Source organism: Orycteropus afer, unplaced genomic scaffold, assembly GCF_000298275.1.
Source record: "Orycteropus afer afer isolate SDZICR_OR568_19922 unplaced genomic scaffold, OryAfe1.0 scaffold00416, whole genome shotgun sequence".
NCBI lineage: Eukaryota > Metazoa > Chordata > Mammalia > Tubulidentata > Orycteropodidae > Orycteropus > Orycteropus afer.
This window is the reverse complement of record NW_006922003.1, coordinates 2,602,732-2,623,028: the sequence shown is the minus strand read 5'-3', so window position 1 is coordinate 2,623,028 and position 20,297 is coordinate 2,602,732. Positions and strand designations below refer to the sequence as shown.

General features: G+C 36.6%; 1 protein-coding gene and 1 non-coding gene across 2 annotated transcripts in view; both read left to right on the top strand.

Moving 5' to 3' along the window:
• CEP290 (centrosomal protein 290) overlaps window positions 1-20,297 on the top strand; it is a 145,070-nt gene that overhangs the window by 113,744 nt on the left and 11,029 nt on the right. Inside the window, exons 44-49 of the mRNA XM_042782692.1 lie at window positions 10,143-10,277; window positions 10,567-10,653; window positions 14,332-14,496; window positions 15,010-15,132; window positions 16,293-16,465; window positions 18,199-18,340. Coding sequence (XP_042638626.1) covers window positions 10,143-10,277; window positions 10,567-10,653; window positions 14,332-14,496; window positions 15,010-15,132; window positions 16,293-16,465; window positions 18,199-18,340 — 825 coding nt within the window. The remainder of the gene's footprint in view (window positions 1-10,142; window positions 10,278-10,566; window positions 10,654-14,331; window positions 14,497-15,009; window positions 15,133-16,292; window positions 16,466-18,198; window positions 18,341-20,297) is intronic.
• On the top strand, window positions 18,790-18,893 carry LOC122151377. Its single transcript, XR_006164125.1, has one exon. It is a non-coding gene; the product is annotated as a U6 spliceosomal RNA (small nuclear RNA).

Below are 20,297 nucleotides of genomic sequence, written 5' to 3'. Positions count from 1 at the left end.
TCAAGTATAGCAGGGATTGTGGGGCTGGTGCGGGATCAGGCAGTGTTTCGTTCTGCTGTGCATGGGGTCACTATGAGTCAGAAACGACTCGACGGCACTTAACAACAACAACAATGTTGTATATTAACTTCCTTAAACCTTTCTTACATGATAACAGTATATTTAAGACTCATACTTTCTGTAAAAATTCATTACAGATGACTTTGGGAAATTTTAAATGTAGTATCATGAATTTTGCTGAGGCAGGAAAATGTAATTAGATAAAATAGGAGAATATGTTACAGTATTATTTCCATTTAGATATGCCTTGTATATTTCTAGGGTTTTTTTTTTTTAATAATGAATACTCTATAGAGAATTATTTGTTAGAACTTATTTTAATAATCTTTTTAAAATGTATTTTATTGAAATATAATTTATGTACAGTGAAATACATAAAACTAAAGTGACATGGCTCAATGCATTTTTTTTTCCAGTTCCCCTCCCACCCCTGGTAACCAGCAAAGAAAGTTTCCTTCCGTATATAAACCTTTCCTTGACTTTTCACAATAATTAATTAATACCGAAGTTGTCCTTCTGAGATTGAATTACTTCAATCAGCATAACGTCCTCCAAACTCATCCATGTTATACAGTGTTTTGCAGATTCTGCATTATTCTTTAGTGTCACTTAGTATTTCATTGTGCAGATGTACCATAGTTTGGTTATCCATTCTTCTGTTGATGGGCACATAGATTGTTTCCATCTTTTTGCTATTTTAAATAGTAGTGTGATGAACATGGGTGTGCATATATCTATTTTTGTCCTGGCTGTCACTTCTTTAGGATTATATACTTAGTAATGGGATTGCTGGGTTAAATGGTATTTCTAATTCCAGCTTTTTAAGGAATCACCATACTGCTTTCCACAGTGGTTCTGTCATTTGACAGTCCTACCAGCAGTGTATGAGGGTCCCAATCTCTCCACATCGTTTCCAGCATTTGTTATTTTCTGTCTTATTGAACTTTGCCATTAGTGCTGGGACCAGAAGGTATCTCATTGTTTTGATTTATGTCTCTCACAGCTAATGATCGTGAACATTTCTTCGTGTATTTGCTTGTTGTTGTTGTTGTTATGTGCTGTTGAGTCGGACCCGACTCATAGTGACCCCTCCTTGGGTTTCTGAGGCGTTATCACTACGGAAGTAGATTGCACAACCTTCCTTCTAAGGAGTGGCTGATGGGTTTGAACCACCAGCCTTCTTGTTAGCAGTCAAGTGCCTTAGGCATTATGCTACCAGAGCTCCCATATTTGCTGGATGCCTGAATATTCTCTTTGGTGAAGTATCTATCCATGTTTTCTGCCCATTTTTTAATCGGATTGTTACTTTCTGTTGTTGAGGTGTATTCTATTACCTAGTGCCGCTCTGACAAGAATATACCACAGATAGAATGGCTTGAACAAACAGGAGTTTATTCTCTTACAGTTTGGAGGCTAGAAACCCAAGTTCCAAGTGCCAGGCTCTAGGAGTTGTTTGAAAGCCCCTTGACCTTGGGCTTCAGCTCTGCCTCTGGTTCCTGGCCTACTGAAGCTAGAGGCATCTCACTCAGGCAGCTACTGGCTTCTGAGGCTAACAAGGCCAAAGTCAACAAATAAAATGGCATAGTCCCGATGTTACCAAACCACATGGCAGGCCATTAATTCAAGTCCCTTGAAAGTCCCAAGGTCGGCAGAGCATGGCAGGCTGCTGAACAACGACACAGCTACATGCAGGGCTCAAGTGTGCTAAAGACCACTCCCAAAGCTGTTTCTAATATATGGGAAGCAGACCACATACCCAAAGCGATTACTCAACTGCTCCAATAGATTCCACCATGGAGTTAATTACTGATCTCACCATGGAGAATAAATACATTCAGCTGCCCAGCCACTCAACCAGGCCCAGCCAAGTTGACAAACAGATATAACCACCCAAAGATGTTAGAGTTTTCTATAAATTTTAGAGATAAGTCCCTTGTCAGATATGTTGTTGCCGAATATTTTTTCCCAATCTGTAGGTTCTCTTTCTACTCTTTTGGCAGAGTAATAATTTATCGACATGTTTGAATTTGTTGCTGTCATTTTGTTATATGCTTTTTCATGGAGTTGCTAATTTCTTTGTTCCATATAATTTTCTGCACTGAGTTCATTTTGTTTATGAATCATATTATCACTTCCTTCATTGCTGTTGTTTTAATGTTTGCTAAATATTTGTGATGGTCTTCTTTTTCATTTTGATGTGAAGGTTTATCATTTTTCTTTGACATTACCCTGTGATTAGTAGTTTTCTTGCCAAGTTTAGAATAGTCTGTCCTATCTTGCAGTTGTCTTGACTTCCCTACCTGTTAGAAGTTCTGCAATGACACAGTTTTTCCCCTCTTTTTGGTTTGTAGTTGTCCTCCTTTGTTATTGATGTCTCTGGTTCCCTGTTTACAATCTTGTAGGCTTATTTACTGTGGATACTTCCATAACTGGGTTGGTTTCTGGGTTACGTCACCATGTGTGTTAATGGTCAGTTGTTGTTTGCTATTGTTGGTTCTCTGTCCAGCGGACTTCCTTTATCATCTCTTGTAAGGTTGGTCAGGTTTTAACAAATTCCCTTAATTTCTGCTTATCTGGAAATGTCCTAACTTCACCATCCTATTTGAGGGACAGTTTTGCTGGGAGTATAATTCTTGGTTGGAATTTTTTTTCCTTTCAGGATTTTATATATACCATCCCATTGTCTTCTTGCCTGTGAGGTTTCTGCCAAGAAATCCAAGCTTAGTCATATTGGTTGCCCCTTGTAGGTAACTTTTCATTTTTCCCATGCTACTTTCAGGATTCTTTCTTTGTCTCTGGTTTTGGTGAGTTTGATGATGATATGTCTTGGTGATTTTCTTTTGGAGTCTATACTGTTTGGGGTTTGTTGGGCTTGTTGAATGGATATATTCTCATTTTTCATCATATTAGGAAAATTCTCTTCCAACAAATCTTTGACAATTTTTTCTGTGGTTTTATTTGTCTCTTCCTTTTCTGGAATTCCAATTACATGTAGGTTATTCCTTTTGATGGTATCCCACATGACTTTAGGCTTTCTTTATTTTGTTTTGATCTTTTTTTCTGATTGATCCCTTTCCAAAGAAGTATTAAGATGTTTGTCTTCAGTCTCACTAATTCTGTCTTCCATTGATTCATTTCTACTCCTTTGCCTTTTCAATGTGTTATCTATTTCTGAAAATTTAGTATTAATCTTCTGGATTTCTGTCTGTAGATTTTGTATCATTTCTAATTTTTCATTTATTATTTGGTTCTTGTATTGTCTTTCAAAATTGTCCTAGGTTTTTCTCTGAGTTTTCCTCCATTTTGTCAGTGTTTCCTTTGACTGTCTCTCAATCATTGAAGGTACCTAAATATAATTATTTTGAATTCCTTAGCAGGGAGTTCCAATGCTGCTTCTTCCTCAAGGATGTGTTTTGGGTCTGTGTCCTGGTTCCTTGTTTCTCTTGCTTTATTTGGCTTCTTCATGTGGACTGTGATGGTCTGTTGTCTCCGAGACATTGTGACATTTTTATGTTTATATTTAATTGGAGATTGTATGTTGGAGTAACTTGTCCATGATTTTTGTTTTCTTTGGATGTACATAAGCAGGGTCCTGTGCTCCTCTATTCACTAGTTGGCAGCACTTACACACTTGCCACCTGTGTCCTTTCCTGTTGTCAGCCTCCCATATGTCCTTTATGTCCTTGGGAAACAGAGACTATTCTTAGGTCCCTGGGATCCAATGAGAATGCTGTCACTTTAAATACCCAAAATGGCCACCACTTGTAAACATTCAAAATGGCTGTACCCTTGGTCACTGTAAATATCCAAAACGGCTGCCACTTGTAAACAATCGAAATGACTACACCCTCTGGACAGCCAAAAGTCCACAGCTCAGGTTGTCTCCCTCCTTGCTGTTTCCTTTCCTGGTCATAGGCCACCAGCGCAGTCATCCCTACAGCACTTGGCAGCCACAGCTAATCTTTATGTCAGTTCTCAGGTCCCAACACCATTTGGGAATATTCAGGCTGTTGGTGCCATCGGAGTACCTGATAGTCCGCAGTTCCGTCCATCTCCGTACTTACTGTTTTCATTCAGGTTTTGCATTAGTTAGTGCCTAATCCACTTTTGTACACTTCCTTTCAAAACTCAGGGCTCCAGGATTATCTTCTGTATCTTTGACAAATTATTTCTCTTTTCTTTGTTGAAGAAGGTCTGTGTAGCTTGCTGCCTATTCTGGCGTCTTACCTGAAGTCCTAGAACTTATTTTAAAATACTTAGTGTGTATATATATGTGTGTGTGTGTGTGTGTGCCTAAGGTATTTGCTGCTAACCAGAAGGCTAGTAGTTCAAATCCACCAGCCACTCCTTGGAAGGAAGGTTGGGCAATCTACTTCCATAGAGATACCACCTCAGAAACCCAGGGAGAAGTCGCTGTGAGTTGGGACTGACTCGCAACAGTGAGTTTGTTTCTTTTGGTTTTGGGTGTGTATACATAGCATATATATACTGTTGTTGTTGTTGTTGTTGTTATGTGCCGTCGAGTCAGCCCTGACTCATAGCGACCCCTCCTTGGGTTTCCGAGGCAGTATCACTACGGAAGTAGGATTGCCCAACCTTCCTTCCGAGGAGTGGCTAGTGGGTTTGAACCTCCAGCCTTCTGGTTAGCAGTCAAGTGCTTTAGCCACTATACTACCAGAGCTCCTTATATATATACTATTTCTGTTAATTGTTTTCCTTTTCTATTTGCATGTTTCTTCTCTTTCTTCTGCTCAAGCAGAAGCTGGTATGTGACACAATTACTTTTTTTACCCTTGTCACCAATAACAAATACATATAGGCTTAATATTTTTCACAAAAAGAACACAACAACAACAATAACAGAAAAGAAACATAACAACACTAATGCTCAGCATTAAAAATAAGAAGGGGGAATAGATGCCAGTGCCAACTTACATGATTGGGTACCTAAAATATTTAAAGGTATTACAGTAATGAAAGAAAACATAAAACAGAAGATGTTGTAGATCCTACTGAGTGAAATAAATGTGAAACAAGACCCAACAATAAATCAAGGCTATTTAGGCCAACTAATGCTGGAGAACTGCTCCAGTAAAGATTTACAGCCTTGAAAACGCGATAGAGCAGTTCTCCTCCATCCAGTAGGGTTGCTGTGAGATAAAATCAACTTGGTGGCACAAAACAACAATGGTATCCTGATAGATTTTAATTCCAGATTTGAAAGTGAACCAGATCCTGAAGTTGAGACAATTAAGACAGTTGTAGAAATGATAAACAGGAGCAAAACTCAAGAAAATGAAATAAGCGAAAATAGGAAAGGGACACATAACTAAAGATATGAGTGACAGCATATTCTCATATATGCCTTCAGGTCAGAATCAAATCTCTGCCCAGAATTTCCTTACTTGTCTATATTATTTTCTAATTTATTTACTTTTACTACATTTTATCTAAGAAAAAAATACACATTTCTTTACTATTTCTTACCTAGAACTGAATACCTCAGATATAGAACTTAAAGTGTTTAACCTACTGGCAATTAAAACGTTTTTAGAACCATGTATGATAGATATTTTTATAGAATTTTATATTTTAGCAACTACAAAATCTGTGGAGTTACTAAATTTATTGCTGTCAAGCCAGTAGAGGGAGAAAGGGATGGGGGGAAGGAAACTAAAGCTGTGTTAAGTACTGTCACAAACTTACTTCCTATGATGGTCAAAACAATCTTATGAGCTAGGTAGTATTCTTCCCACTGTATAGCAAAAAATAACCAAACACACATTTCTCTTTCAAATAACTTAGCAGTTATAATGAGAAGCAGAAGTGTACATAAATAATAACCCTAGATGGATTTCTGCTGGGAGAAATGTAAATATAGCATGAGTGGTTGCTTAGCTCAAGGAATGAGGAAAAGTTTTCTAAAAGAAGAGCAATTTGAGGCCCTTCTTTTTGATGTTAGGTAACACTAATACTTTATTTTTGGATGGGCAAAACTACCATAAATTAGCCATTTTGACAGTATATACAGAGGCATTATATGTGTTGTTGTACTTGTTGTTAGATGCCACTGAATCATCTCTGACTCATAGCGACCTTATGTACAACAGAATGAAACACTGCCCAGTCTGGTGCCAGCTTCACCAGACTTCAGCTTGCTGTACCTGAGCCCACTGTTGAAGCCACTGTGTCAATCCGTCTTGAAAAAGGGCCTTCCCCTTTTCGTTGACCTTTTGCTTTACTAAGCATGAATCCTTATCCGGGGAATGGTTCCTTCTGACAACATGAGAAAAGTAGGTGAGACAAAGTTAGGCCATTTTCATTTCCAAGGAGCATTCTGGATGCACTTCTTCCAGGGTAGATTTATTAGTTCTTTTAGCAGTGTTATCGTACTCTCAGCGGGAGCTCTGGTAGCATAGTGCCTAAGGCACTTCACTGCTAACCAGAAGGCTGGCGGTTCAAACCCACCAGCACTCCTCGGAAGGAAGGTCGGGCAATCTACTTCCGTAGTGATACTGCCTCAGAAACCCAAGGAGGGGTTGCTATGAGTCGGGTCCTACTCGATGGCACATAACAACAACAACAGTACTCTCAGCATTCTTCACCAACACAACTCAAAAGCCTCAACTCTTCTTCAGTCTTCTTTATTCATTGTTCAGCTCTCATATGCATAAGAGGTGATTGAAAATGCCATGGTTTGGGTTAGGTGCACCTTAGTCTTCAAGGAGACATCTTTGCTCTTAAGCACTTGAAAAAGGTCTTTTGTAGCAGATTTGCCCATTGAGGTACATCGTCTGATGTCTTGACTGCTGTTTCTATTGGTGATCACTGTAGAACCAAGTAATATGAAGTCCTTGACAACTTTAATCTTTTCTCCATCTATCATGATGCTGTTTATTGGTCCAGTTGTGAGGATTTTTGTTTTCTTTATATTGAGATGTAATCCATACTGCAGACTGTAGTCGTCAATCTTCATTAGTAAGTGCTTCAAGTCATCCTCACTTTCAGCAAAGTTGTGTTATCTGCATATCACAGGTTGTTCATGAGTCTTCCTCCAATCCCGATGCCCTGTTCTTCTTCATATATCCAGCTTCTTGGACTATTTACTCAGCATACAAATTGAACAAATATGGTGAAAGGATACAACGCTGGCACACTCCTTTCTTGATTTTAAACGGTGCAGTATCCCCTTGCTCTGTTTGAATGACAGCCTCCTATTCTGTGTACAGGTTTCTCATGAGCACAATTAAGTGTCTTCTTAATGTTATCTATAACTTGTTATGATCCACACAATTGAATGCTTTTGCATAGTCAATAAAACATAAGTAAACATCTTTCTGGTATTTGCTTTCAGCCAAGATCCATCTAACATCAGCAGTGATATCCCTTGTTCTACATCCTCTTCTGAATCCAGCTTGCATTTCTGGAAGTTCTCTGTCAATATACTGCTGAACCATTTTTTAATTATCTTCAATAAGATTTTACTTGCATGTGATATTAATGGTATTTTTTGATAATTTCCACATTCTGTGGGATCATCTTTCTTTGGAATGCGTACAATATGGATCTCTTCCAGTCAGTTGGCCAAGTAGCTGTCTTCCAAATCACTTGGCATAGCGAAGTGAGTGCCTCCAGCATGGCATCCATCTGTTTAAACATCTCAATGGGTATTACGTCAATTGCTGGAGCCTTGTTTTTCACCAGTTCCTTCAGTGCAGCCTCAACTTTTTCCTTCAGTACCATTTGTTCTTGATCACATGCCATCTCCTGAAATGGATGAACATTAACCAATTCTTTTTGGTACAGTGACTCTGTGTATTCCTGACATCTTCTTTTGATATTTCCTGCATCATTCAGTATACTGCCCCATAGAATCTTTCAGTATTATAACTCGAGGTTTGAATATTTCCTTCAGTTCTTTCAGCTTGAGAAATGCCAAGTGTGTTCTTCCCTTTCAGTTTTCTAACTCCAGGTCTTTGCATGTTTCCTTATAATAATTGGCTCTGTCTTCTCAAGCTGCTCTTTGAAATCTTCTGTTCAGCTCTTCTATCTTGTCATTTCTTCCATTTGCTGTAGCTCCTCTCCATTCAAGGGCAAGTTTCAGAGTCTCTTCATACATCCATTTTGGTCTTTTCTTCCTTTCCTATCTTTTTAATGACCTCTTGCTTGCTTTCTTCATGGATGATACTCTTGATGTCATCCCACAATTCCTCTGGTTTTTGGTCACTGGTGTTCAGTGCATCAAATCTATTCTTTAGATAATCTCTAAATTCAAGAGATATATAATCAAGGTCATATTTTGGCTCTTGTGGACTTATTTTAATTGTCTTCAACTTCAACTTGAACTGCATAGGGGCAGTTGATAGTCTGTTCCACAATCAGCTCCTGGACTTGTTTTGGCTGAAGATATTGAGCTGCTCCATCACCTCTTGCCACAGATGGAGTCAGTCTGATTCCTGTGTACTCCATCTGGTGAAGTCCACGTGTATAGCCTCCATTTGTGTTGTTGGAAAAAGTTATTTGCAATGAATCAGTCATTGGTCTTGCAAAATTCTGTCATGTGATCTCCAGTGTTATTTCTATCACCAAGGCCATATTTTCCAACTATTGGTGATTCTTTTTTGTTTCCAACTTTTGCATTCCACTCACCAGTGATTGATTATATGTGTGGGGTATGTTATTAAGTCATACTTGACTTTGCTTTCTCTTTTAATTAAAATAAAATATATACCTTTCTTCCTGCAAGTTCTGTATTCCGCCTTATTTATTTTTGTGTCCTTTCTCTAGAGCTGTCCAATTTTCTCATTTTCCTTTAAAGTAAAAAATTCCCTTTTGTCCCTGCCATGAACCAGAACTGGATGGTGCCTGGCTACTATTCCTGAACACTTTGATCAGAGGTTCTATAAAAGAATCTTTGATCAAAAAGGAGAAAATGCAGAATGGAATTTCAAATTCTTACTGAATCCAGATTTTCTGGAGCCATGGAGGTTTGATGAACACTGAAACTGTTGCCCTGAAAAGTCTTTGTACTTTAAACCTCAAACCAAAATATCCTTTGAAGTCTTCTTAAAAACATACAATAATTAAGCTTGTCAAGAATGTCTGCCTTGATCATTGTGCTCTTTTAAGGTCTATCTATATGGATTCAAATCGGCAACAGCAACTTGAAAGACTAGATAGAAACTTAGAAGGTGGTTAGTTTATGTTAATAAAGGAGGAACACCTTGGAAAAGGAGGGTGAGAATGGTTGCAGAACTTGAAGAATGTAATCAATATCACTGAACTGTACTGTCGTTAAGTGCCATCAAATTGGTTCTGACTCATAGTGGTACTGTGTATGACAGAACAAACACTGTCTGTTGTTGTTGTTATGTGCCGTCAAATTGGACCTGACTCATAGTGGTCCTTCCTGGGTTTCTGAGACAGTATCACTATGGAAGTAGATTGCCCATCCTTCCTTCTTAGGAGTGGCTGGTGGATTTGAGCCACCAGCCTTCTGGTTAGCCATCAGGTGCCTTAGGCACTATACTACCAGAGCTCCTAAACACTGTCTCTGCTATTCATATTCTTTCACTGGCCAATTTTTTTAGAAGTAAATCATCAGGTCCTTCTTCTCCATCTGTCTTTGTCTGAAAACCTAAGGAAGAAACCTGCCCACCCTGGCTGACCCTACTGGCATTGGAAATACGTGCAGCACAGCTTCCAGCATCACAGCAACATACATGCCACCACAGTCACTGAACTGACAAATGAGTAGTGGAAATTATACATGTAGAAACTGGTGAATTGTTTTGCTATGTATATTCTCAACAACAACAATAAACAAATTACTTTTTTTAAAAGTTCCCTTTTGGGATAGTATTTCTTTATCCACTATATATGATATATATACATTGGCTGCAATGATGGGCTGAGGTATAGCAGGGATTGTGGAGCTGGCACAGGACTGGGCAGTGTTTTGTTCAGCTGTACGTGGGGTCTCTATGAGTTGGAGATGACTTGACGGCACCTAACAACAACATATGTGATGTGACCTTTATTTATTCAACTTTAAGAATCTTCCTAACTTCTTTTTCCTGAAGACTTCAGGAATAGAGTCTGATGATCATTGCCAAAGAGAACAGGAGCTTCAGAAGGAAAACTTGAAGTTGTCATCTGAAAATATTGAACTAAAATTTCAGCTTGAACAAGCAAACAAAGATTTGCCAAGATTAAAGGTAAATTTAATATTTTTTTACTATAGCTAGGAAATCTAATGCCTGAAAATGGTTTTTTCTCCTTAGTTGTTGTTTACCACATTGTGAAGAAAAGAAGTGGAAAATCAGTATTCATATGCTATCACAGTAGTGTTACCCTTTATACATTTGTTCATTTAACAATTATTTGTTGAGGGCCTACTTTTTGTTGTGCACTCTTGTAGGTACAGGGAAACAGTAGTTAGTAAGTTTTGCCTTTCCTTTACAGTGGCTTAGCTATGTTAATTATGTATTTGCTTTTATCCTTTAGAATCAAGTAAGAGATTTGAAGGAAATGTGTGAATTTCTTAAAAAAGAAAAGGTAGAAGTTGAGCGGAAACTCGGTCATGTTAGAGGGGTGAGTATGTGAGAATACGCCATACATTTGTTTCGGTCAGAAGTTATTAGGCAGAAATGAAAAAGAGAGTTGAGATATGTCCTAACAGTGGTGATGTGCTGTTACTAGGGAATTTGAGATTCATTTTTTACTCTGCAGCATCTACAGTAGAAAACAATAAGCATTCCTCTAAGTTCCAACTTAATTTTTTTGTCATCTGCACATCTTTTTATTTCACTTGTTCCATATCATGTCTCCTCTCATTGCAGATTCTTCCACATCTTAAAAACATTTAATTTCCTTGAATTTGTGTGTGTGTGTGTGTGTGTGTGTTTGGTAACTAATAACTGTTCCTTGGCTGATTATAACATTTTGTAACTATTTTTTATGATATCCTTTGCAACTTCCTGGTGTAATACTCTGTAAACATGTTTTCCACTTTTTTTAGTTATATTGTACTCATTTCTTTTTCTTCCTATCTTATTTTATATTCACTTCATACAGTTAATAAATGTTGCTTATGAGGCCAAGGCCAAAAATTGAAGCCTCTGTAAACTTCATGTTGGTAGTATCATAATACAAATACTCATTCAGGTATTAATGTTAAATGTACAATGAATTTGATGAAAATATTGAGTATTAGAAAATAATTCAGAACAACTCTCTTGCTGATTGATGGTCAGTAACATTTGTTTCTCTGATTGATGGTCAGTAATATGTGTTTCTCATATATATATATATATATAAAGAATTTTGTTAATTTGACGTTTTCTATCTAAGTAAATCATGAAAAGATGTTTAAGTTTTGTAAAAGTTTATATTTCATGTTATTTATTGCAAAGAGTGGATAGAGTTAACCCTTGAACAACATCAGTTTGAACTGCACAGCTCCACTTATATGCAGATTTTTTTCAATAAATATATTGGAAACTTTTTTGTAGATTTGTGGCAATTTGAAAAAACTCACCGATGAACTATGTAACCTAGAAATATTGAAAAAATTAAGAAAAGCTAAGTATCATGAATGCATAAAATATATGTAGGTATTAGTCTATTTTATCATTTAATACTATAACCAACTACTCACTTCTGTGGAGTTGGATCCAATTCATAGTGACCCCTCCTTGGGTCACTATCAGTATCACTACGGAAGTAGATTGCCCAGTCTTCCTTCTGAGGAGTGGCTGGTGGATTTGAACTGCTAGCCTTCTGGTTAGCAGTCAAATGCCTTAGGGCACTGTACCACCAGAGCTCCTAATACTATAAAGTACATATAAATCTCTTATAAAAAGTTAAATATTATCAAAATTTAAGCATACAAACACTAAACAGACCATACATGGTGCCATACGTAGTTAAAAGAAATGTAAGCAAATGTAAAAATGAAGTATTATCAAAACTGCATAAAATCAGGTGTAGTACATAGTGTACTACTGTAAAATTTCATAACCATCTCCTGTTGCTATTGCAGCCAGCTCACATGTTGCAAATGTCTGCTTAAAATACTGTGTGACATTAATCATTGTGTGATCAGTTTGTCTCTCCAATAAATTGCATGTCACATGAAAAATTGATCTGTCATGGTTCTCTTATAGTTTTCATCATGTTTAGTGCAATACTGTAAACCTTGAATAACAAACACCATTGGACCCATACAAAGTATTACTGGTGATGCTGGAAGTGTTCTTAAGAAGCAGAGAAAAGTCATGACATTACAAGAAAAAGTTGAATTGCTTGATACATACTGTAGATAGAAGTCTGCAGCTTGATTGCCTGCCATTTCAAAATAAATGAATCCAGCATAAGGACCACTGTAAAAAAAGAAAAAGAAATTTGTGAAGCCTTCACTGCAGCTGTGCTAGCAGGCGTGAATACTGCACTTTTTGCAAAATACCTTTTTATCTTGTTTTGAAAATGCAGCATTTATGCGGATGCAGTTACTATAAGAAAGGCATACCTATAGACCCTAATATGATTCAAGAAAAAGCAAAGGCATTATATGGTAAAGCAAAAGAAAGGTAAACAGTTTTGGAAAGAAGTTTGGCTTAAAGTGTCAGGATAACAGGAGAAGCTTTTGCTCACCAAGAGGCAGCAGGAGAGTTCCCAGACGCCATTAAGAAAATCATTAAGGAGAAAGGAAATCTGTCTGAAAAGGTTTTTAAGGCAGAGGAAAGTACCCTATTCTGGAAAAAAAAAAAAAAAAATGCCCACCAAGGATATTTATTAGTAAGGAAGAGAACCCAGGAGATGAGGCAGAAACCAAAAAAACCCAAACTCCCTGCTATCAAGTTGATTCCAACTCATAATGATCCTATAGGACAGAGTTAGAATTGCCCCCATAGAACTTCCAAAGCTGTGTATCTTTCCAGAACCAGACTGTTGCATCGTCTTTGTCCCATGGAGCAGCTGGTAGATTGAACCACCAGCTTTTTGCTTAGCAGCTGAATGCATTAACCAGTGTACCACCAGAGCTCCTGGGGATACAATAACTCTTCTGTTTTGTGTAAATGTAGTCAGGTTTATGATCAGGACTGTTTATGTTATCAGTAAGGCTTCTGGTTAACAGTAGGTTATTAGTAGTTAAGTTTTTGAGGAGTCAGAAATTTTATGTGAATTTTCTACTGTTCAAGGGATGAGCACCCAATCCCTGCATTGTTCAAGGGCCAACTGTACTAATTAAAAGTAAATAAATAAATAATAAAGCAGGCTATTTTACTCAACTTTTTTTTTTCATAATAAACAGTTTGTTAGTGACTCACATCTATTACTATACTAGGTTTTTTTTTTTTTCAGGCATGTCTTCTATTTATATTGGACAGGTACTGAATTTCTAAGCAATAGATATTGTTAGAAAATATAGAGTCAGTGTGTTATTTTTCTAGTACTACTGTAACAAAATATCTAGACGTTAAACCAGAGACATACTTTGTCTCATAGTTCTGGAGGAGTCCAAATTCAGGGCATTGACAGGGCCATACTCTCTCTCTTAGCTAGGGTAAAATCTCTCCTGATCTCTTTCAGCTTCTAATAGCCACAAGTGTTTCTTGCCATTCCTTGACTTGTAGGTGCATCTTTGCATGGCTGTCTTTCTTCCTGTGTCCCTCTCTGTGTCAGTCTTATTTATTTGTAAGGACAGCACTCAAATTTTAGGACTCACCCTAACTGGTACAACCTCATGTTAACTGATAAATCTTCAAAGAACTCACATTTTTAGAGGTAGGCGTTAGGACTTCAGCATATCTTTTTAGAGGACACAGTTCAATCCGTAACACTCTCTTATGCTGCAATTGGTATTGGATAGCTCATGAGCTTTTTAAAAACACATGTTCTCTTCTGTGGTTTTATTCCATATAAAGCTCTGGTGTACTGGAAAGAATATTAACTAAATAGATTATTTAGATTCTTAGATTTATTCATTTGCATTAGACATCAAGCCTACACTTCTATTCCTGCTTGTTACTTGTTATGGAATTAGGAATATTAAATTCTCTGAGTTTTGATTTTCTTATATATAAAGTAAGAATTATAATTCTGTGTCAAAGGATTGTTCTGAGGATGAATTGAAATAATGTAAGCTTTGCCTTCAAATGTTAGAAATTAATAGCAATGAGTATAGTAATGAATCTATTCTATTGTTGGTATATTATGCTCTCTAAAATATCTGATTAAATAAAAACGTTAACATATTCTTTTGTATAGTCTGGTCGAAGTGGGAAGACAATCCCAGAATTAGAGAAAACCATTGGTTTAATGAAAAAAGTAGTTGAAAAAGTCCAAAGAGAAAATGACCAGTTGAAAAAAGCATCAGGAATAATGACCAGTGAGAAAATGGCTAATATTGAGCAGGAAAATGAAAAGTTGAAGGTAATTTTTCTAATGTGATCACTTTTATGAAAATGTTTTACTATTATAGTTCTTAGAAAAATTTTACATATACTCATACAATATAAAATGACCTTAATGGATACAGTAGATATTTTGTACATACAGAAAAAACTTCCTGGAGACAATAATAGTCATAGAATAGCTTTCCTTGATGATTATTATTTTTCCATTACCTTGACAGCATAAAATAATTACCTGTAGCTCTTTAAAATACATACATATGTAGTGTCCAAGACTCAACCCTGAAATTGGTTAGATTGTTTTGGGGTGGATCCGAGCATAGTTGTTGAGCTACCTTATGTTTTTAAGGCAATAGGTCATTCTAATAAGCACCCAAAGTTGAAAACCTTTGATAGAGATGCCCAGTATTCAAGGGGAGACTTTAATTTATATCTCATTAAAAATTGTCTCTAAAACAAACTTTGAGTTAACATTTATGAGTTTACATTTTCTTTCCTTGTTTTGATATCTTACCATTTTTGTATTACTTAGGCTGAATTGGAAAAACTTAAAGCTCACCTTGGACGTCAGTTGAGCATGCATTATGAGTCTAAGACCAAAGGCACAGCGAAAATTATTGCTGAAAATGAAAGGCTTCGTAAAGAACTTAAAAAAGTATAACTTTTATGACCTATTATTTTTTATATTAACTAAGTGATACATCTTGGGAAAATTGAAAATAGATTGTTGATAAGAGTGTCTATTGGAAGCAGACATTAAGAGATTTAGGACTTGTTTTTATATGCCTGCTTTCATCACATCCTTTTACTATTAGGGACATCAATAATATAAAAATTAATAAATTTTAAGTCAGGATAATGTAGAAGTGGAAGGAAGATGGGGCAATCTACTTCCATAGTGATACGGCCTCGGAAACCCAGGGAGGAGTTGCTATGAATCAGGCCTGACTTGACGGCACATAACAACAACAATGTAGAAGCTAGAAAATGTGAATTTATATCTATTTTATATCTTAATATTTATATATTAAGCTCTGTTACTTACTTATCCTGAGAACTAGGGAAAGTTAATTAGCCCTACTGTGTCTCAATTTTCTTACTTATAAAATTGGGAATGATAATTATACCTGTCTCACAGTCCTGCTGTGTGGTTTGAGTTAATTTTTATTCATGTGACTTAGAACTGTGTTAAAGAGTATGTGAAAGTGTTTTATAAAACAAACAATAAAACTAATTTTTATTTAAATGGAAAAATATATTTCTTGACCCAGAAAATAGTATGGATATCTATATGGATAACCTAGGAAATTAAATTGAAATTCAGATACTTGGAATAGTATCTGTGTGTATCATGAAGCCATAGTGATACTGTGCATTGAATATGAATGCTTAATAATGAAAACAGTCTCTGTTACTTGAATATAGTTTATTCCTAAAGATAAGTCTCACAAGTATTAGGGAGTCAAAACAAAGCATCTTTAAATGTGTGAAGACAGAATAATATTCCATTATTCTAAAAATTTTATGGAGAAAACAAAGGGTAAATACAGACTAAAGTAACCCCACTACTACAGTAAAATGCTTATAAATGTATTTTCTCAACCTTATTTGCATGATCTCATGTTCTAATTATTATGACCATATTGCTCTTTTAGAGTGAAAGGACCATTGCATTTTTATTGGAATTTTAATCAGCATTTGAAACTTCAGGTTATTTTTTGTTTTTCATTTTATAATAATAATTTTAAGTTATCCTGCATCTATGAAAACAGTATTATGTTTTGTCATAATATACTAATTAGTTTTTAATGATAGGAAACTGAAGCTGCAGAGAAATTAAGGATAACCAAGAATAATTTAGAGATACTAAATGAGAAGATGACAGTCCAGCTAGAAGAGACTGGTAAGAGATTACAGTTTGCAGAAAGCAGAGGTCCACAGCTGGAAGGTGCTGACAGTAAGAGCTGGAAATCAATTGTTGTCACAAGGTAGGAATAAATAGTTTAAAGCTTATGTAAAGTGTAATCAGTTGTATTTTAAAACATCCTTGTTTTTTTAAAAAAAAGACATAAACTGATGAATTTAATTCCTTCCTATCAACAATTTTTAGTGTCTTTTTGTTTTTTTTATCATGGCATAGCTAAAATGGTTTTCTGAAAACACTTAACTAGTTTGGGTGGGAGGGCACAGAACAGAGCACAGCTTAGTGTGTGACTTAAAAATGTTGGAGCTGAGTGGGCATCATGAAGCTGCTGCCAACTGTGTGCCTAGGATGATGGTGCCCAACGTCCTTGGTCTTGTCTTTCTCCATCTGCAACCTCAACTTCTTGACTATGTTAATTTCCTACCTCAAGTAGAAATGAGAAGATGTATCAGCCAGGAACAGTTGAACTGTCACAACCTGTAATGTACTCGATCTGGGCTTTGCTCCAGTGCTCTTGGAGTTATATCCTGGGCAACTTTCTATTTAGATGGCCCCTGATGGATGAGCTAAGAACAGTACACCTACTCCTCACTTAATGGACTATCGTGTTTTCTGACATTTTGCATTTGTGACAACTTTGAAAAAATCCTCAGGTGGTTCCTCCAGTGGTCGAGGACCTGCTCGGGCCATGGTCAGATCTGGACCACCCTCCATAGGCTACCTTTAACGATATTCTAGAGGCTCCAGCAACGACCAGGCCACACGAAGAATGGCAGCTGACTGGCCACGGAACATGTACTGTTTGTCCATTACATTTTAGTATAGCCATGTAAGGCATGAGACAATGGCAGGATGACGTAGGTCATGGGTGGCAGGGCGGGGGGGGCGGGTCGCAGATCTTTCTTTGGTGACACATTAGGTCTTCCTCATTCTGAAATCCTTATAGTTGTTCTGTTATTTACTTAAAAACCTAGTCGCACTTACTGTGTGAGACCTTGTGATGACTACTGGCACAACTTACCCTTTCATTAAAAAATGGTTCCTTACATTTCTCTTCAAAAGTGATTTTAATGATTTTAATTCTTCAAATAATGTGCTTAGTCTTTAGAGTATATTTTAAAGATCGTCTATGCATTAAAATCTTATTAATTTTCTTTAGTGCATTTGACAAAATATTGATAAATATTCATTTTATGTCATATTTTGGAACATAGTACAGATATCCAGATGAAATCTACATGGAAAATTAAACTTCTAGTCTCCTTGTTTTGACCTTTCACAGTGTAGGTCCTTCCTATTTTCCTGTCAGCTTCATAACTCCTCCATTATACACTGTTTCTCTCATCCATGCTTTTGCACATTTTCCCTCAACCTGGAATCTCCTCTTTGGGTGTGTAAGAGAGAGCCAGAGAAAAGCTTTGCAATCATTAAATATATTCTTAAGATTATCCAGTAATACAGAATTTGATGAAATCTGATGAATTTTACTTTCTATTTTTACTTTGTGAGTGAAAAATGAAGTTTAAACTTTTAGTGTGGTCAAACTCAGGCTCCATCTTTATTTATAACCTTGGGTAATACCTAAATGCTCTATTTTCATTGGCCTATCTGTTGATTAAGAATACTTACCTTTACCATTACCTGTTAAAGCTAAATAAATATGTAGCACAATGCTTGACTAAAAGAAACAATATAAGAAGATAATCTTATTTTTAGTTTGCTCATATGAATTAGCTTTTAAACCAGTGGGAAGAAATATTTGCATATGTACACATTTTTTTTCCTCTATACTTTTAGAATGTATGAAACCAAGTTGAAAGAATTGGAAACTGATATTGACAAAAAGAATCAAAGCATTATTGATCTTAAACAGCTTGTAAGAGAAGCAGCAGAGAGAGAAGAAAAAATTAAGAAGTATACTAAAGACCTTGAGCAACAGGCAAGTAATGTAATTTTTATTTATGTGATAAAATAACGTATTACATCTGAAGCTACTCCTTGGCATTGTTTATTATAGGTGAGAATGAACTTGTGATTAATTCCTCCTCTAGAAGGCTCATCTAAGTGAACGGCATCACCATTCACCCGTTTCTTTAAGGTAGAAATCTTAGATCATCATTGACGCTTTCTTTCTTTCTCATACCCCATATCTTTTCTGTCATTAAATTATGTCAACTCTATTTTCAAAATATATCCCATATCAGACATAAATCACAAATTATCAGCCCCTTCACAACAATACTATATTCAAGCTATTATCTCACACCTGACCCATTAAATAATTTCCTAACTGGTCTCTCTGCTTCCACCCATTTCACTCTAGCCCTGTCCCTCATCTGTCCTCAACACAGTTGGCAAAATGATCCTTCTAAAACATGAAGTAAATCAGTGCTCGTTTCAGCAGCACTTATGCTAACTTTGGAATGATACAGAGATTAGCATGGCCCCTGCGGAAGGATGACAAGCAAATTCATGAAAGTAGCATGTTTAGTACTTCTATTTTACCTCTTAGTTCAATGCATAGTACCTGGGGTCTTAAAAGCTTGCAAGTGGCCATTCAAGGCACAATTGGTGTCTGTTTGCTTGCTACTGCAGAGGAAGAAGGAGAAACAGGAATAGCATAGTGCCTAAGGCACTTGACTGCCAGAAGGCTGGCAGTTCAAACCCACAGCTACTCCTCGGAAGGAAGGTTGGGCAATCTACTTCCATAGTGATACTGCCTTGGAAACCCCAGAAGGGGTCGCTATGAGTCAGATCCAACTTGATGGCACATAACAACATGGACTGTGTGGCTAATTGTCTCCGTGAACAACTGCTTCCATTGCTATGAGACCAGAACTAGATGGTGGTGAGCTAACATCACTGAACATTTTGACCAAAGATTCATAGGAGAATCCTGATCAAAAGGGAGGAAATGCAGAACAGAATTTCAAATTCTTATGGACTCAAGACTTGCTGGAGGTTGGAAGAACCACTGAAACTATTGCCCTGAGATAATCTTTAAACCTTAAACCAAAAATATCCCCTGAAGTTGTCTTAAACAATAGTTTTGCTTAACTAACAAAAAAATGTATGCCTTGAGCATTATACTCTTTTAAGAGCTATCTGTACAGGATCAAATTGACAACAAAACACAAACGCAACCACTGCCTTGGAGTTGTGTCCGACTCATAGCAACCCCTCCTTGGGTTTCTGAGACAGTATCACTGTGGAAGGAGCTTGCCCAACCTTCCTTCCAACGTGTGGGTGGTAGGTTTGAACCGCCAGCCTTCTGGTTAGCAGTCAGATGCCTTAGGCACTATGCCACCAGAGCTTTTAAAACAGAAAGTGTAAAAATAAGATAAGAACCTTAGAGGGCAGTGAATTTATATAATGGGGAAGGAACGATTCAGAAAATGAGGGTAAGAATGGTTACATAACTTGAAGAAAGTAATCAGTGTCAGTAAATAATACACATAAAAACTGTTTAATTGGTATGTATTTTGCTGTGTATATTCTCAACAGTAACCAAATAAATAACATTAAAAAAATAGTAAAGCAAATCATAGAAGTCCCATTCTCAGAATCTTCTCATGGCTCCACATCACCCCTGGAATAAAGTTATGAAGTTCTTTCTATAAGAACCTAAATTGAAGAAAACTATAAAAAACTACTTCAAGAAACCATAAGAGATGTACATAAATGGAAGAACATCCCATGCTCGTGGATAGGAAGATTGAACATTTTGAAAATGTCAGTACCCAAAGCAATCTATACATTCAATGCAATCCCAATCCAGATCCCATCAACATTCTTTAAGGATATGGAAAAACCAATCACTAACTTTATATGGAAAGGAAAGAGACCTCAGATAAGCAAAGCACTACTGAAGAAGAAAAACAAAGTAGGGGGTCGCA